The sequence below is a fragment of the Pristiophorus japonicus genome, chromosome 1 (assembly GCF_044704955.1).
Source record: "Pristiophorus japonicus isolate sPriJap1 chromosome 1, sPriJap1.hap1, whole genome shotgun sequence".
Taxonomy (NCBI): domain Eukaryota; kingdom Metazoa; phylum Chordata; class Chondrichthyes; family Pristiophoridae; genus Pristiophorus; species Pristiophorus japonicus.
In genome coordinates this window covers 109,670,008-109,689,560 of record NC_091977.1, presented here as the reverse complement: position 1 = coordinate 109,689,560, position 19,553 = coordinate 109,670,008, and the positions used below count along the sequence as shown (strand labels likewise).

At 44.3% G+C, this 19,553-nt stretch overlaps 1 protein-coding gene across 3 annotated transcripts in view; it reads left to right on the top strand.

Annotated features, from left to right (window-relative positions):
• The first annotated feature begins 3,060 nt into the window (after window positions 1-3,060).
• Window positions 3,061-19,553, top strand: part of LOC139265453 (probable gluconokinase) — a 52,331-nt gene continuing 35,838 nt past the window's right edge. For 2 of the 3 annotated variants that reach the window (XM_070882474.1, XM_070882465.1), the window contains exons 1-2: window positions 3,061-3,123; window positions 4,500-4,530. In XM_070882474.1, the coding sequence (XP_070738575.1) occupies window positions 3,086-3,123; window positions 4,500-4,530 (69 nt within the window). In that variant the 5' untranslated portion in view covers window positions 3,061-3,085. Of the gene's footprint in view, window positions 3,128-4,499; window positions 4,531-19,553 lie in introns of all 3 variants that reach the window. The other variant, XM_070882482.1, reaches the window with a different exon arrangement.

Here is a 19,553-nt window from a genome sequence, read left to right as displayed (position 1 = left end):
GTCTTCAGCTCTCTCAGGGAATTCTTCACATAACTTTTGTAACGGACTATCCGCATCCGTTGTTTTATCCAATTGATTACCCATGGTGTCGTTACACGTTCACGTAGTCGTGCGATTTAAACAAACTTAAAACGAACAGACTTTACTGAAAAACAGACTTTACTTAAAAACAGACTTTACTGACAAACAGACTTTACTAATCTAACACACAGCCGCGTCGCCCCGCGGCTCGCGTCTCCACGCGATTCCACCGAAACACGCTTGACAAACTCAACACACAGCCGCGTCTCCCCACGGCTCGCGTCTCCACGCGATTCCACCAAAACACGCTTGACAAACTCAACACACAGCCGCGTCTCCCCACGGCTCGCGTCTCCACGCGATTCCACCGAAACACGCTTGACAAACTCAACACATAGCCGCGTCTCCCCACGGCTCGCGTCTCCACGCGATTCCACCGAAACACGCTTGACAAACTCAACACATAAACGGACTTACTGAAATCAGCACTGACTTTCGCGGTTCGCGTTGCTGTGCGTTCGCGTCGGCCCACGTTTACTTGCGCGCGCGCCCTCGCGCCGCCGCACGTCTCGCGTCACCACGCGTTCGCGTTGCCGTGCGTCTGCGTCTGCCTTCCTCCACTCGGCCGCACGCTCGCGCCGCTGCGCGTCTCGCGTCGTTGCGCGTCAGCGCCGCTGCGCGTTCGCGTCGGCCCTACCTTCCGAGTTGTTGCGGGATTTAAATTCAATCAGAGCCTAGACGGGCCAAGTGATATACAAGGTCGACGTCGTACCTGAATTGAACACTTATCTCTATTTAATTCCCCATAAGCCTTATTTTATTCCCTGTGAGCCTAATTTTCTAAATTTGATTTCTTATGAGCCTAATTTCCCTATCTTTTGGCGTCACTGCGCAGTTTAAATTCAATCAGTGCCTGAAAGCCCTAATTTAATGGAGTTTTTCTGCCAACTGGACAGGGATTATTGTAATTTTTCTCATAATTTAAAATCTCAGAACATTTTTTTTCAGCACCTATTTAGTACGTTACTTTTTTTTTTTCTTTTCCATAACTAGAGAGAAGTCTGGCACGTAGGCTGTGGACTGCTTTTCGTTATCTCAATTGTTCCAGCCTCAAGGTCGTTTAATATAATATTTTTTTTGAATCCATCTCAGTTGTTTTGCTGTGCCTTCTCTGAATGTTTTCTTTCAACAAGTTTTTCTTTTTTTTTTAACCACCGGGACCATGTAATTTTTTCTTTTTTTTTCAACAACCCTATCCTTTGTGCATTTCCTGGCTCCGTAACTTATCATCCAAATATACGTAATTCAATAAGGTTCACACTCTTAAACTTCCCACATACAGGACAACACTACGAAAGGTTAAAACAAACTTTCATTCTGTTTGAGATAAAACAAACCACAACTCCCCGGCTTTTTTTTTTACAGTAAAAATCACAGAAGCATTTCTCATTTAAACAGACATTCACAAGAGTCTCTTTTCTTTCCTATTAATTTTTGGATCCATGATTGATCATCCATCCCTATCTAGCTCTAACTATCTTTCCAAGTCGCCGCTTGGTTTGCGTCATCGCGCAATTTCCCTATCTCTATCCCTATTCTAAGTTTGAAAGGTATTCACCAGATTGTCCTGGATCTCGTTCAGACACTACCTGAGAACCAGCGAGTGGCTAAACTTTCCTCAGACTTTTGAAACCGGGGGAAACTGGAGCAGTATTGAAATCATACTCACTCCAGTGGCCACTTTCCCCTCGTCTCGTCCAAGGCTAGTCTGGCTCTTAATTCGCAAGTTTTCAGCAGTCGTCCGTTGAGATCCCACTTCTGACACCAAGTGTAAATGTAGATTCTTTTCTCTCAATCTGGTTCAGTAAAATTACTGAGTCGAATACCTCTTGTGCTTTGAACAAAGCAGTCTTTATTTTTACCGGCCGGCAAGACCTATCAGACAGAAGATATACCCTCTGGATAGAGCGTACACACTCCCTACGGATAGGTGAAGTTACATCGTAAAGCGTCAACAGTTATACAGTTTTGAAATCAGATAACAAAATACAATTAGATTGACATTCTAACTCAGCCACTCATTAGTCAATCTATATGAGATGTTTTTACGAAAGCTCAAGCATTGCCTCTGAATGTTTCAATCTAGTGGTGTGACTACTAACTGAGACCTTGCAATTCTGCAGATTTATCCATATATTCATTTCATGTTACAATGAGATGTTATTGGCAGGATTAGTGACTTGAAACCTTGGGAAAGACTGTTAGCTATGCTGATGTTGCACTATTTGCAATCTGACATTCTCCCAGCTATTCTTCCATGGCTTATACATTTTCATATATCCCGTTTACTTTACTGTCCTTAATTCCATATATTCCGTTCAGATATCCACACACTAAGCCCCACTTATCTATCACACTTGACTTTGAGGACCGACATTGGCTTCCCCCAACACATTAAATTTAAAACACGGTTCTCATCTTGAGATCTCAGCATGGTCTCGCTCCTGCCCACCTTTCTTCAAATATACTCTCCCTCACACACCCTACGGTCTTACAACTCTGGCCTCTTGTATATTCCCTCCTTTAAAAGCTTTCTCAAATCCCATCTTTTTCCTAAGCCTTCAATCGCCCCTTCTAAACTTTCCATCTTGGCTCAGTGTTACCATGGTATTGCTTTGTAAAGCATCTCGAGATCTCTTGTACATTAAAGTTGCGATATACATATGTGTTTTATTGTTCTGTGCTGAGTCCCGTGATGTAAATATAGAGGCAGTTCAATTGGTCTCAGCACTCAAACATTAGGGAGAGAAACTCATCTCAACCCGACTGTGAATGTAGGTTTATTATTTGAGCTGGGATTTAATGCATCCTGTAATGGAAAACTTGCTCGCTTGCTGTAAAGGTTTACTTATTAATAAAGACCGTCAAGGTAAAGTACTGAAGAATGCCTGGTGTCTCTGGCACTGGACTTCAACAAGGAGCTGTCACATTGAGCTAGCCAGATAACCAGGAAATCTCGCGATATCGAGCGCCGCCAGCGTCGCGGTGCGGCGGGGCCGTGGAGATGATCGTTATCCTAATGGGTGTGAGCGGCAGCGGCAAGTGAGTGAGTTTTAGTCCCGTTTTCTTTGGATAACTCCCCCCAATTAACGTCACCGAGCGGGCTCAGGCCGATCACCCACCGAGACCGCGCTTTACCGGCACCTTTAATGCTCCTCACACTGAGCCCGTGCTGCCCCTTACCGGCTGCCCGCCAACTGTCAGTTCAACGGTCTGAATCGCCCGCGCTCTGCCTGCAGCCCCACTACAATTCTGGGCCGCGCACCCGACGGTTCTGGCATGGATCCTTCTGAAACAGCAACAGAAAATGCTGAAAGCACTCAGCAAGTCCGGTAGCGGCTGTGCAAAGAGAACGATTAATGTTTGAGCTCGGTGACCTGCTCGAGCTGGATTCCCAACCGTCTCCTGCTCATTGACAACGCGCTGTCGATGGCGTCACAATGGCTATTGGCACTGCGATTTCAGGCTCGGGTTGGTGGCTACTGATTACAGTCAGGCTGAGGGGTTCGGATTGGAACCAGTGGTTAGGGTTATAAACCGTCTGTTATCCTTATTATTGGATGCCACCATTCAAAGCACAACTGTCTGGTTCAAAACCAATTAGTTGGTGACCCTAGGATGCCATCTATGGGACAACTCGAGTGTCTTTAAGAAAATGCATTGCATTTATTGGAAAAGTGACAGAGCAGGATATGTGCCTGCTGAACGCACGAGGCTGAGGTGTGAGGAATGCTGCTCACTGGGAGGTTGCCACTGTGGGGTAGCAATTTGTGCGTTGCTGTAGGATTTAAAGGCTTGCGGCAACTTAAAATGGCAAACCAAAATTGAAAATTTTCAACAGTGTGCTTGAAAGGAAGATGGGTGAAAGTTTAGAATGAACGAGAGGTGGTGTAAGTGTAACAAGATAGCCAGACAAGGGAGTCCACACTTGGAACTTTGCAACAGTGTGAGCAAGGAGAACAGCGCAGCAGCAATGATCGTTCGTGCCAACTCCACTACCATATGCACAACAGTACAATTGTAGAAAATGTTTCAAGACTTTACCAGGTCTACAAGATAACACGAGTTAGTCAACACCTTTCAAGAATGCACTCACTTTTAATGTTGATTACTTACAATCACCTCAGCTGTATGCTAATCCAGAGTTCTACATGAAAAAAAGGATCAGTATATTCGATCAAAACTCCACATTCCTAAAAAGTAAATTTGTTAAATTTTTAACAAACTAAAATTAAACTAGAACACATACATTTGCTGCTTATTTTATTTTGGGAGCAGGATATCAAAATTGAAATTTTGAAAATCCACATTGTACAACAATATTAGCATCAAAGTAAGGATTTAGTCAAATATGCATTGACATACTTTTGATTTAATTGAACAATATATTTACCATCATTATGTTCTTTTTCTCCTAGGACCGCTGTGGGTTCAAGTCTTGCAAATAAGGTACCCATTAACCCTGTCTGACAACTAATTGAAAACAAGATCATATTTTCCATTTCATTCATCTGTGATTATGTTACTGGACTAGTAATTCAGAGGTCTGGATTAATAATCCAGAGTTCAAATTCCACCATGGCAGCTGCGGAATTTAAATTCAATTAAATAAATTTGGAATTAAAAAGCTAGTATCAGTAATGGTGGGCATGAAACTACCGATTGGCAGAAAAACACAACTAATTCACTAATGTCCTTCAGAAATCTGCTGTCCTTACCCGGTCTGGCCTATATGTAACTCCAGACCCACAGCAATGTGGTTGACTCTTAACTACCCTCTGAAATGGCCCAGCAAGCCACTCAATTGTACCAAACCGCTACAACAAAGTCAGCACTGTGTGGGAGTGTTAATTCCTGGATTCTTTTACTTCAATCTGGTTCAGTAAAATTACTGAGTCGAATACCTCTTGTGCTTTGAACAAAGCAGTCTTTATTACCGGCCAGTAAGACCTATCAGACAGAAGATATACTCTCTGGATAGAGCGTACACACTCCCTACGGATAGGTGAAGTTACATCGTAAAGCGTTAACAGTTATACAGTTTTGAAATCAGATAACAAAATACAAATGGATTGACAGTCTAACTCAGCCACTCATTAGTCAATCTATATGAGATGTTCTTCTTGAAAGCTCAAGTATTGCCTCCAAATGTTTCAATCTAATGGTGTGACTATTTACTGAGACCTTGCAATTCTGCAGATGTATTTCATGTTACAATTATATATTATTGGCAGGATTAGTGACTTGAAACCTTGAGACAGACTGTTAGCTAAGCTGATGTTGCACTATTTGCAATCTGACATTCTCCCAGCTATTCTTCCATGGCTTATACATTTTCATATATCCCGTTTACTTTACTGTTCTTAATTCCATATATTCCGTTCAGATATCCACATCCCCCCTTTTATCATTCTATGATAACATTTAGGATCATTCTATGAGTATTGCATTGTTGAGTAGTTCTCTAGTTTGTTGGATCATAACCCGGGAACCCTTGACCACAAGAGGGTCTGCTAACCTTGTCATTGCTTTACAGCAGAGGTTAAGGCAACCAACAATCAAACAGCAGGTAATTATTATGATGAGAACAATTGCCCCATGTATTAGATAGGATCTCCAAGATCCACCCAGAAACCAATCAAACCTGCTAAGTTCTTTTGCTGGTGTGGATAACTTTTTCACCTCCCTCCTTATGTGATCGGCAAGGTGGGTTATGTTTTCTGAACTATCAGGAATGTAAGTGCAACATTCAGATCCTATCAGGGCACACGTTCCCCCTTTCTCAGCTAACAGGTAATCGAGGGCCATTTTCTAATGCTACGGTCCTTATCGCTACCATTTCAGCTGTGATGCCCTCCAGAGCCTCAGCAGTGCGGTTAGCTACCTGTTCCAATATCGTTTCTTTGAATCCATCTAACAGTCTCAGTTAGGGTCAGGGGAACGGTGCGCAAAGGAATTCCCCCTTTGGAATGTATAGGGATATGTGAACACACCCAGCATCTAGTGAAGTGCCCTTTTTCCGCATAAACGTAAGACATATACAAAAAGGTGTTTACATGGAGCTCTCGCCTTTGTCTTCCTTCCCGTGCACCAAAACTGTCATATCAACACTATTATGCAGACAGTAGCATACAGACACAATCTCATCTTATAAATAGTCCAATTATTTAGCTGATAAAAAGAGTTCTGTTTTCACGTTTCCCTTCAGGTCTCCGTCAGTGTATTTGGTCAAACTGATCCTCCTTCAACTGCCTTGTTCAGCTATAGGGAGGAGGAGATCTGGAACAGAAACAGGAATTAGACTAACCAGCAAAATTTGTTTAAATGGTGATGAGCTTGCAGTGGTGCAGGTGAACCCAGGCATTTTTCCCCTCAACCTTGGCTGCAGTGGGGGTAGTGAGTGACACCTAAAAAGGCCCCTCCCATTGTGGCTCTAATCCCTTCCGAATCCATACTTCCCTGGTGCCACGAGGGACAATTCGGGTAAAACTGGGAGGTCGAGGTGAGCATCTTGAACCTGGTTGTGAACTAGTCGCAGAGCCTGAGTCAGAGAAAGAACATAGGTGGTCATCAGTCTAGCTGAGATCTCATATCTAGGAACAATTTCCCTCATTAACACCTTAACAACAGTCTGAGTCTTATTGTCCAGGTTAGGGTAGGCTTCAATCCATCTGCTAAACACATCTACTATTACTAACACATATCTGTAACACTGAACTTTTTGCAACTCAATGTAGTTCAACTAAAATGTCTCAAAGGGACCTTCGGGTAGGGGCGTTTTACCCCAATCACAGGGGACTCCCTTCCCTGGATTATGTTGCTGGCCAACCAGGCAACGACTACTGATGTTCTGGGTGAGCGCCTGGAGTTTAGGGTGCCACCAAGTAGCCAAAAGTGTATCTCTTGTTGCCCTTGCTCCACAATGAGTAGCAAAATGCAGACATTCTATAACCCATGAAGCCAACTCGTCAGACATGCAAGTCTGTTCCGCGGGAGTGGTCCAGAGTTTAGAAACATTGTCATAAGTACATGCATAATATTTCCACAACAGTTTATCTTTTTCAGGAGCGTCCCCCTGTGCTTTTATAACATCTTGGATGGTTGGCATTGGTTTTTCCGAGGCTAACTTATCCTTTGCAGGATTTTTAATCTGACTCATAATTTTGGGCACTACCATCTGTTGGTCACGAGAGGCCTGTTTGGCCTCTTGGTACAATGGCAATGCGTTTGGGGAACATGAGGGCTTGCAACAAATCAGATACTAACTGTTTATGAGATATCTCATTCCCCTGTGAGGTTAGGAATCCCCTATTTTTCCATAATTGTCCGAAATCATGCGCCACCCCAAAGGCATACCTAGAGTCGGTATAGATATTGACTTTGAGATCTTTGGCCAAGATACAGGCTTGGGTGAGGGCGAATAGTTCAGCTTGTTGAGCAGAATAGGCGGTTTCAAAGTGGCAGATTCCAAGACCTGATTCTCCTGGTTTACTATGGCGTATCCTGAGATTCGTGTATCTTCTGGATTAATAGAAGTACTTCCGTCAACATACATAAACAATCATGACTGGGTTCTTCCTCATCTTTGGTTGGCTCAGTAAGAATACAGTCTGGATCTTCCATTGGTACATCAACTAAATCTTCCCTGACTGATGTGGCCTCTTAAATTAAAGATAAGCAATCATGACTGGGTTCTTCCTCATCTTGGGGTGGCTCAGTAAGAAAACAGGCCGGATTAATTGCAGTACAGTGCCGAAAAGTCAGTTTAGGATTGCCTGTGATTTCAGTGGGTTCTGTCGGATAGAGGGCCAGTCCACATTGCCCTGCACTGGGATCTCAATTAATGGGAGTATAACCCACTTGGGAGGGGTCCTCTGCCCACACATGAGGATCCACATAGTCAGGTATGTCCGAGCCAGTATGATGCCATAGAGTTGTTAATACTTTCTCGGGGTCCCCATTAAATTGGACTGTTCGGCCATGTTTTACGATTTGCACATCCCGGCTGGTAGGGTCAGCCTCATCTATGGCCTTGTGTACCATAACTCCCAAATCTTTAGCATGGTGAGGGGCTAATACTTCACGAGCAATATGCGGTGCCATTGTTAGGGGCTGTTTCCACAGATTCTTATCCACTTCCACAAAATCTGCCTCTCTTTCCAGTCCAGTCACTCTAGCCCTAAATAGAATTCCCTTCACTTCCCCTTCGTGATCCTGATAAAAGTTCTGCAGGACCTGATTCTTTCCACTGGGATCGTATGCTAGGGTCACGTGACAGGGTGCCTGCGGCAGGTCCAGAGACCACCACTGAGGGGTTCTAGTGGTATAATACTGCCGCTTAAGGGTTTCCTGTTTTACAATAATCCCGTTATCTCCACACTCCAAATGCAACTGGAATTTGCAAAGGAGGTCTCTAGCCATCAAGTTACAGTCCAGATTGGTTGTGATAACAACTCGATGTTCCACCGATTCTTCTTGGTAACCCATTTTAACCGGTTCTGACACTGGGAATGTCGAGATTTGTCCCAGGAATCCTGAAAGTTCCTGTGTTTCAGTAGAAGCAGGGAGTTTAAGCTTTGATTGTACAGAAGACATGAAGGCTCCCGTATCTATCAAAAAGGGTTGCCACTCATTCAGAATGGGTTCGTCGTCCGGGGAGGATCCCTGCACAATCAAGCTGCGTAGTCAATCGGGGGACAATTGACCAAAGGGGTTGTTCTGGGAGAAGTTAGTGTAAGATCTTCCTCTCCCCCCTTGCCCCCCTCCTCTTCCTCCTCTTCCTTTTCCATGCTGATGGTAGGGGCAATTTTTATTCCAATGTCCTTCCTGCCCACAATTAAAACAGTCAATTCCTCTTACCCAGTCCCGGCCTCTTCCCATACCATGCCGGGGACAATAGGGAGGTTTATTAGCAGGGCTCGGGCCGTTTGGTTGTTTAGTATAACCGTATCCTTGCTTATCCATCCAATCCTGTATGCAACACTGCGGTTCTATTGATCCTTCCTCCCGAGATGGCTCTTCCTTTCTAGTCACGTATTCAGTCTTGACCCGGGTTGGGGGCGCACCTCCCCCCTCCCCTTTCTTTTTCTGCCAATAATATTTAACTGCCCTTTCCATCTGTCCGGATAGCGTGAGCAATCAAATAGTTGTTTGAAGATCACAGACATCTATAGAGAGGTGGTCTGCAGCTTGTTGTGCATCAGGGTTTGGCATTGGTCTGACAGGGAATTGGTGTCGGGACTTTGGGATCTTGGAAATCATTTCCAGGCCGGAGGATGTTTCAGAGCTGTCTGACTGCTTGACAGTTCTGCGTCTCGATCGGCGGGGGTGTTTGCTATGTCTTTCACAACTTGGACTGGTAGGTTGACTAGAAGATTTACGGGACTGTTTGTGATGTTGAGATATAGTTCTGCCCTTTCGAGTGTGAGATCTGGTCCTTTCGGCTGTATTGCTTGTAAACTGGGGATCCGAATCGCTATCAGAGGATGAGGAGTCAGTTTGGGTTTGTTGCTTTGGTGATATGTGGTTGTTCCTAACTTTTTTTTACTGGAGTGTTAGGTGGAGGGTGTTGGGAAGAGGACTGGAGCAAGAGGCCAGGGGGTGCGGGAGGCGCCGTTGGGCGCTGAGTCAGTGGCCACTCATCAATTTCATCATCAGCCTCGGTTAACACAAAGCCAGCCATTTTAACTTGTAGTTGATCAATACCTTTCTCAGAGGTCCCAGAGGATCTCTTAGCAAGTTTCTCGTGCGCACATTCATTCTTTTTTTTTAAAGACGTCTACAGTTTTAACATGTGTTCCCTCTGTCAATGCAAGTCCTAATTTAATAGCATTGTTTGCCAACTTGATAGAAGTGATGCATCTTTTAATTTCTGACAATAATGTCGCCAGGTTGCAATTAAATTTTTTTATCCCCTTTTCCTCGTCCCCTTCTCCAAATTAATCCCTGTGCTTTTTTTTTACCTCTACGCTTCTAGTGTCACTGGTCATCCCCTAATAATTTGTTCAGGGCTCCTGATAATTTTCTAAAGTCTTCAGCTCTTTCAGGGAATTCCTCACATAACTTTTGTAGCGGACTACCCGCATCCGTGGTTTTATCTAACTGATTTCCCATTTTCACACTGCCCCTCGTATTACTGTGTCGCTACGCGTTCGTGTCGTCGTGCAATTTAAACAAACTTACAAATAGACACAGACTTTACAGAACTAACACAGACTTTAACTAACTCCAAATCTAACACTTACCCGCATCACCGCACGGTCCGCGTCGCCGCACGATCTTAATACTAAACTACCACGTCGCCTCGCAGTTCACGTCGCCCCGCAATCCGCGTTGCCTCGCAGTTCACGTCGCCCCGCAATCCGCGTTGCCTCGCAGTTCACGTCGCCGCGCAATCCGCGTCGACCCGTGGCTCGCGTCGCCGCGCGAGTTAAGATACTTTAACTTTACTTCAAACACTTACCCGCATCGCCGCACGGTCCGCATAGCCGCGCGATCTACAAAATAGACAAAGACTTCTAACACTTACCCGCATCACCGCACGGTCCGCATAGCCGCACGATCTACAAAATTACCCGCATAGCCGCACGATCTACAAAATTACCCGCATCACCGCACGGTCCGCATAGCCGCGCGATCTTAATACTAAACTTAAAACTCTAAACACTTTAAGACTTACAGACTTACTGCCATTAGCACTGACTTTCGCGATTCGCGTTGCTGCGCCTCTGCGTCACTACGCGTCGGCGTCACTGCGCGTTTACGTCACCGCGCGTTGACGTCACTGCGCGTTCGCTTCACTGCGCGTTTACGTCACTGCGCGTTCGCTTCGGCCCTTCTCTCTCTCGGCCGCGCGTTCGCGTCGGCCCTACCTTCCGAGTTGCTGCGGGGTTTTTTTTTTAAATTCAATCAGAGCCTAGACGGGCCAAGTGATATACAAGGTCGACGTCGTACCTGAGTTGAACACCTATCCTCTATTTAAATCCCCATTTTATTCCCTGTGAGCCTAATTTTCTAATTTTGATTTCTTATGAGCCTCAATTAATTTATTTTAGTCTCCAAATTTCCCTATCCTTTGACGTTACTGCGCAGTTTAAATTCAATCAGTCAATGAAAGCCCTAATTTAATGGAGTTTTTTTTTCTGCCAATTGGACAGGAGTGATTTTATATTTTTCATAATTTAAAATCTCAGAACATTTTTTTCTTTCAGCACCTATTTAGTACGTTACTTTTTTTTTATAACTAGAGAGAAGTCTGGCACGTAGGCTGTGGACTGCTTTTCGTTATCTCAATTGTTCCAGCCTCAAGGTCGTGTTATTTAATATAATTTTTTTTTTAAATCCTTTTGAATCCATCTCAGTTGTTTTGCTGTGCCTTCTCTGAATGTTTGTTTTCAACAAGTTTTTCTTTTTTTTTTAACCACCGGGACCATGTAATTTTTTCTTTTTTAACAAATCTATCCTTTGGGCATTTCCTGGCTCCGCAACTTATCATCCGAATATACGTAATTCAATAAGGTTCACACTCTTAAACTTCCCACATACAGGACAACACTACGAAGGGTTAAAACAAACTTTCATTCTGTTTGAGATAAAACAAACCACAACTCCCCGGCTTTTTTTTACAGTAAAAGTCACAGAAGCATTTCTCATTTAAACAGACATTCACAAGAGTCTCTTTTCTTTCCTATTAATTTTTTTTGGATCCATGATTGATCATCTATCCCTATCTAGCTCTAACTATCTTTCCCTTTCCAAGTCGCCGCTTGGTTTGCGTCATCGCACAATTTCCCTATCTCTATCCCTATTCTAAGTTTGAAAGGTATTCACCAGATTGTCCTGGATCTCGTTCAGACACTACCTGAGAACCAGCGAGTGGCTAAACTTTCCTCAGACTTTTGAAACCGGGGGAAACTGGAGCAGTATTGAAATCATACTCACTCCAGTGGCCATTTTCCCCTCGTCTCGTCCAAGGCTAGTCTGGCTCTTAATTCGCAAGTTTTCGGCAGTCGTCCGTTGAGATCCCACTTCTGACACCAAATGTTAATTCCTGGATTCTTTTACTTCAATCTGGTTCAGTAAAATTACTGAGTCGAATACCTCTTGTGCTTTGAACAAAGCAGTCTTTATTACCGGCCAGTAAGACCTATCAGACAGAAGATATACTCTCTGGATAGAGCGTACACACTCCCTACGGATAGGTGAAGTTACATCGTAAAGCGTTAACAGTTATACAGTTTTGAAATCAGATAACAAAATACAAATGGATTGACAGTCTAACTCAGCCACTCATTAGTCAATCTATATGAGATGTTCTTCTTGAAAGCTCAAGTATTGCCTCCAAATGTTTCAATCTAATGGTGTGACTATTTACTGAGACCTTGCAATTCTGCAGATGTATTTCATGTTACAATTATATATTATTGGCAGGATTAGTGACTTGAAACCTTGAGACAGACTGTTAGCTAAGCTGATGTTGCACTATTTGCAATCTGACATTCTCCCAGCTATTCTTCCATGGCTTATACATTTTCATATATCCCGTTTACTTTACTGTTCTTAATTCCATATATTCCGTTCAGATATCCACAGGAGCACCTTCATCACAAGGACTGCAGCAGTTGAAGAAGGTCACACAAAAGGTTACTGCACAAGAGCTCACGGGGTTGGGGGTAATATATTAGCGTGGATAGAGGATTGGCTAACCAGCAGAAAACAGAGAGTCGGGATAAATGGGTAATTTTCAGGTTGGCAAACTTACTAGTGGGGTGCCACAGGAATCAGTGCTGGGGCCTCAACTATTTACAATTTATATTAATGACTTGGATGAAGGGATCGAGTATAACAGCCAAATTTGCTGATGTTACAAAGATAGGTGGGAAAACAAGTGAGTATGACGCAAAGAATCTACAAAGCGATATAGATAGGCTCAGTGAGTGGCAAAAAAATTTGGCAGATGGACTATAATATGGGAAAATGTGAGGTTATCCACATTGGTAGGATAAATAAAAAAACATATTATTTAAATGGGGAGTGATTACAAAATGCTTTAGTACAGAGGGATCTGGGAGTTCTTGTGCATGAAACGCAAAAGGTTAGCATGCAGGTATAGCAAGTAATCAGGAAGACAAATGGAATGCTGGCCTTTATTGTAATGGGGATGGAGTATAAAAGTAGGGAAGTCCTGCTCCAACTGTGCAGGGCATTGGTAAGACTACACCTGGAGTACTGCGTACAGTTTTGGTCTGCTTATTTAAGGAAAGGTATACTTGCATTGGAGGCAGTTCAGAGAAGCTTCATGAGGTTGATTCCTGAGATGAAGGGGTTGTCCTATGAAGAAAGGTTGGGCCTATACTCCTTGAAGTTTAGAAGAATGAGAGGTGATCTTATTGAAACGTATAAGATTCTGAGGGGGCTTGACAGGGTAGATGCAGAGAGGATGTTTCCCCTCGGGGAAATCTAGAACTAGGGGGCACAGTTTCAGAATAAGGGGTTGCCCATTTAAAACAGAAATGAGGAAGAATTTCTTCGAGGGTCGTTAATCTTTGGAATTCTCCACCATAGCGAGCTGTGGAGGCTGGGTCATTAAATGTATTTAAGGTGGAGATAGACAGATTTTTACATAGAAACATAGAAAATAGGTGCAGGAGTAGGCCATTTGGTCCTACGAGCCTGCACCACTATTCAATAAGATCATGGCTGATCATTCACCTCAGTACCACTTTCCAGCTTTCTCTCCATACCCTTTGATCCCTTTAGCCGTAAGGGCCATATCTAACTCCCTCTTGAATATATCCAATGAACTGGCATCAACAACTCTCTGCAGTAGGTAATTCCACAGGTTAACAACTCTCTGAGTGAAGAAATTTCTCCTCATCTCAGTCCTAAATGGCTTACCCCGTTATCCTTAGACTTTACCCCCTGGTTCTGGACTTCCCCAACATCGGGAACATTCTTCCCGCATCTAACCTGTCCAGTCCCGTCAGAATTTTATATGTTTCTTTGAAATCCCCTCTCATCCTTCTAAACTCCAGTTTGAATGATAAGGGAGTCAAGGGTTATGGGGAGCGGGTGGGGAAGTGGAGTTGAGGCCAGGATCAGATCGGTCATGATCTTATTGAATGGCGGAGCAGGCTCAAGGGGTCAAATGGCCTACTCCTGCTCCTATTTCTTATGTTCTTATTATGTTAAGGCAACTCACCACCACCTTCTCGAGGGTAATTAATGCTGGCCTTGCCAGCGATGCCTGCATCCCGTGAACGGATACATTAAAAAAAAATCTATTGCTGCAGAGAGAGGAAAATTGTAAGATTGGTTCTGCTCTGTACAAGGAAACATTTTGTTGGTAATCACAGCAGTAATAGTTTTTCAAAATTGAGAAACCTATGTCAAGGACAGGGGATTATAGTGTGGGTTACCGTCAAGGTTGAAAAGAAATTATGAGGTAAATTAGAATAGAGTGATTAGGTTACATGAAGCTTAGGTTTTAAATGCTTGAAGATTGTACTAGGGAGAGCACAAGGAATGTAATTAGCTCCACAATTTTAAAATGCTAAAAAGAATGAAGAATAATAAAAGAGAATGCAGTGAGTCTTGAAGGAGGAAGGCCGATGAATAATGTATTTTAGCTAAGGAAGATAACAAAGCGCAAATAATTAGCGATAGCAGGATTGCTAAAACGGGACGGAGGCTAGAGCTATCAGATAATCTTTTCCTTGTTATCCTGAGCAGTTGTTAAAAGACTCTTCCTAGATTGTGCAGTATTCAATTTCCTGTTCTTGTGGTTGAGGAGTGGCCCACAAAGTTGATGGTAGAGCTTGCACTGAGTTTCTTCTTGGATACAAGTCTGAGGAGGCATGGCAGCAAGCCAAAGACTGGCTCCCAAATGTAAGTGGGCTCTTTTTTTGAATTTGGAAGACATTTCTGAGGCATAGCTGTCAGAAGACCCTAAGGCTGGCTGATAGGCTATCTCCTCTTTGCGTTCCTGATTCCCAATAAAAGGTCATGCTAGGGAGCAGGCCGTATTGCAGGGAGGGGTGACTGATCCGGTCCACTAAAATCGTGTGCAGCTCGAGCCTCGACAGACAGTGTACTTCATGTGTCCAGCGCCAGGATAGAGGGGCCAGGAAACATGGCCCCAGTGGGTCAAGTTGCCTCCTTCTGTGTTGCAAGCTTCTGTGGTTCTATTGTCTCATCTTCCTGGACATGGATAAAGTATGGCAGTAAGAGCAATGTGAAACCCAAAAAGTGAAAACTAAGGTGGTGCAGTATGTTGTATTTCAATGCTCAAGAATTAGATCAAGTACTGCATCATTCTTTATTAGATATGTAACATATTTAAGCAGCTTCAGGTACATTTTAGAAACCTCTCACCATTTTGATCACAAACATTTATTCCAGTCTACCTTAGGTTAGTTAAAGTCGTCCATTATTACTATTCCATTACTACTGCAAAGCTTGCTAAATTGTGTAGAAATCTTATTTTCAAATTTTTTCCCACTATTTGATGGTCTATAATGTACTCCAAATATCCTAACAGCTGATTATTGTGCGACGCAACCTGGTCTGACATTGTCCTAGCATCACTGTCAATAAAAAAATATTTGATATAACTATAGTCATGTCTTTAATTGATAAGGCCACCCCGCCTCCCTATTTACCTTATCTACCTCTGCTGATAATTTAAAAGGTAGAAATATTTAGTTCCCAGGCTTGCCACACAGTACCATAGAGATTTACAACTCACAAGGACAGAACAGTGGCAAATGGAATTCAATCCGGAGAAGTGTGAGGTAACGCATTTGGGGAGGGCTAACAAGGCAAGGGAATAACAATGGGGCCGAAATTGCCCCCCGACCGGAAAGTAAGCACACTTACCAATGTTGATGTTTTCTCTCCGCCCCAATCCATGGGGCGGATCTTACCCCGATATTCAGCTCTTTGTTGTGCACTTCCGATCGGGGCGGTGTTGAGGGGCGGAAGTGCCCTTCGGTCGAGTCGGCTGCCCCAATGAGTCATCAGCTTGATGCAGGCATGCCGTATCGTGCTGCCGCATCACAACGTCCTTCCCCTTCATTTAAAGGGGAGCATCGCTGCGAACTCTGCATGAAGTTAGGCCGACTGGACCACCAGGGAGGGTTTTGGAGGGTGCCGGGCTGCCTGTTGCCGGCCCAGCCGAACCAATGGGCACCATTGTCAGGCTGACCTCGGACTCAGCCCGACAATTAAAATAAAATGAAGGCGGTTTCTATGTGAGGTGTTAATGGCAGATTGGCCAGAACAATAGAAGCAATTATGCATTCTGGGCACCGTGATATAACTCACCTTAAAGTCTAACACATATTGCTTGATCACCTTGGGTCTACCTCTCCCTTCTCCTTTAAGAATCTCCTGAAAACCCACCTCTTTGACCAAGTCTTTGATCATCCAATCCTAATATCCCCTTCTTTGACTCTGCCTACATTTGTACCTCATCACACCTCTGTGAAGCACCTTGGGACATTTTTCCACGTTCATGGTGCTTCACAAATGCAAGTAATTCTGAATAAACAATAAGTCCAAGCAGTTATACGTTAAAAAGCCCTTACCCCGCTGAATAAACAGTATCTGCAAGCCCCCACCCCCTTACCCACTCACTCATGCAGCACAGACTCGGGCAGGGCACACACTTTTCACTCCTCGAGCTCTTGTGAACATATTGCCACTTTTATAAGGTCAAATAGAGAGGAAGAAAGAACTGGGGAGAGTAACATCCATTCCCAAGTACCCACTTTAAACTTCACCTCCCTCTTAAGTTTGGGCCAAAGTTTCTTTCAGTGGGTAGTTATTTCTCCTACAGAAAAAGCAAATTCCCACATTGCACTGCTTGGAAAGACCATAAAGCTCATCGACGCTCAGCAGGCACAATAAACGCTAGCGCCGTTCGCAACATCTGTTGACAGCTCCCATCTGAGCTAAGCTGAGGCCAGATAATTCCCAGATGAAGGGGCTGCCATAGAAACCATGCTGAGGTTGGTATGACAAATCAAGCGGCAGGGGGTAGAAGTGGCTCTGTCGGCACGTTTAACTAGTGCCTCGTCCACCAGGTGCAATTCTGAAATCCCTTTTACTGGGAAATATCGCTCAAGACACAAAAGTTTTGAACCAAACTCGAGCAGCATAGCCAAACCCAGAATGTGGCCCACAGGGAGACATCTCCTGACAGCCAGGAGCAGGGGAAGGAAGAAACGAGGAGAGAGGGAGAGAGAATAGAGGAATGATAAGAGTAGAAAGGAAGGAGCGAGGAGAGGAGAAAGTGAAGGAAGAAAGAAAGAGGGAGGAAGTGAACGAGAGGAAGAAATTAAGGAATGAAGAGAAAGAAAGGAAGGATCAAGCTTCTATTCAAATTGATCTATCAGATAAATCAATTCTGTGGGTCCAGCTGGTTTTACTTTTAAGTTGCCAGGTACAGAGCTGTGAACTCGCATCAATGAAATGAAGTGAAACTCCCCGGAAAAGATTCATAATTCTTCTTTGAAACACAATCGCAGATGGCTTGCCAGACTGTGTTGCCACTATCCTGAGGAGGCGAGCTAACTGAATCTCCAAAAGAACTCGAGTCACTCTGCTCTCCCATTAATCTGTGATTGTTTTAAATAAAAACATACAACAGGAACAGCAAATGATGCCTGGACTCACCGCTTTACGGAGCAATTTCTTAGGTATGCTACTTCCATACCTGGGGTTTGGAAGACCCAAGGAAGGCAAGGCCGCTCTGGTGAGGAGTTTGGCGGGGTGTGGGGGGGGGGGGGGGGTTGCGGAGGGATGGATAAGGATATTTACTTCAGACAACAGATGATACAGTCCCAACTGCTTGCAGGCATCCCCCTTGCCCTCCCCTTCTCAATCAGTAATTTCTACAGAGAGAATTCTCTAGGTTGTGTCGCCACCACAACGAACGCCTTTCGCAACAGCTTGTGTTGTTTCAAAGGGTGGTCGCCGCTAACTCCCCGGGAACGGACGACAAAGCGTCTCCACAGAAAAAGTACTGATAGAATCCCGAGACAACGTTGACTGGGTTCCAGGCCTCCATATTTTAGCAAATGTCGTTCCAATTCAGACTGAGTTCAGAATGACTCTCTGAAGATTCACCGGGGCATTGTGTATTGGGACCCCTCACCCTCCGCTCCAGCTCACTGCGCAGGCATTACATTGAATTGCGCAGGAGCTTACAGATTGGTGCGCAGCCGTGCGCCTAAGAGGGACGTGTTCAGATCTGATTACAAAGTGATCAGGCAATCATTGGCGTAAATTGCAGTAAGTGAAATTAACTCCTTACAACGTGGTTCATTGAATAGTAAAGTTTGCAACTGGGTTTTCGCCACGATTTGACCCTCTGCGGCAAAAGCCCGGTCGCAAAACCCGGGCAGGATCCTCGGGTACCTGTTTGCAGCGGCGCTTCCAAGTACCGCTGGAGAGAGGTATGCCGACGTGTAACGACTCAGATTGCGTTTGCGTCCGAGTTTCGGCTCTCTCCCGAGCCGTACGCCACGCCCAGAATAGCACCAGGTTAAACCTGTCAGTGCAGCCCTGCCAGCAGCAGTAAGTATGAAAACCTGCAAAAAAGGAAAGAAAGTTTGTATTTAAAAATATTTTTTGCAGCGATTAGATAGTTAAGGGTCTTGTGAATGTTTTTGGGAATTTTTTTTTTCCCCTCCCAAGGCCTCTCTTGCAGCGCTCCCAGGCCCAGACTAAAGTTGCCGAAACTTGCGTTTTGTGCCACGAATGCGTGTGTAACGCTTTCCTTACCGATGCGCAGACGTAAAACCTGAAAGTTCGGACTAAAAACAGTAGAGCAGCGAAAATGGTAAGTTTTACGTTATCAATACCGTTTTCGCCGAAAAACCCCAAAAGCCGAAAATCTGGCCCAATGCTAGTTTAGCCTGTTGGGATATATGTGACATTGAATGTTAACATTTTCTGGGTTAATCCTAATCTTAATTACTCATGGTGAGCTCACGGCTCCTCTTGGGCCATGTTCGCTGACATTGTTAATGGTTCGCTCTTCAGGTACTGTCCCCCTCTCCCTCAAACCTGCCGCCATCATTCCTCTCCTTAAAACAACAACCCTCGATTACTCCGTCCTTGCAAACTACTGTCCCATCTCCCACCTCCCTTTCCTCTCCAAAGTTCTTGAACGTGTTGTCGCCTCCCAAATCCGTGCCCATCTTTCCCGTGATTCCATGTTTTAATCCCTCTGCTATATAAATACAAGTTGATGTTGTTGGTGCTAGCAGCTCGCCAAAAAGTGGGGGTGGAGGGCGGGGGGTAGGGGGAGGGGAATGGGAATGGGAATGAGAGAGGGGAAGAGAGTTTGCATACGTCAGCAACCCTTGAAAGGCTGCTGCTAAAATTTAACAGTAAATAACTGCACATGGGAGAAAAAAACATAGCAGTCTTTTCAAAATATATTAAGGACAATAAAAAAGTGACTG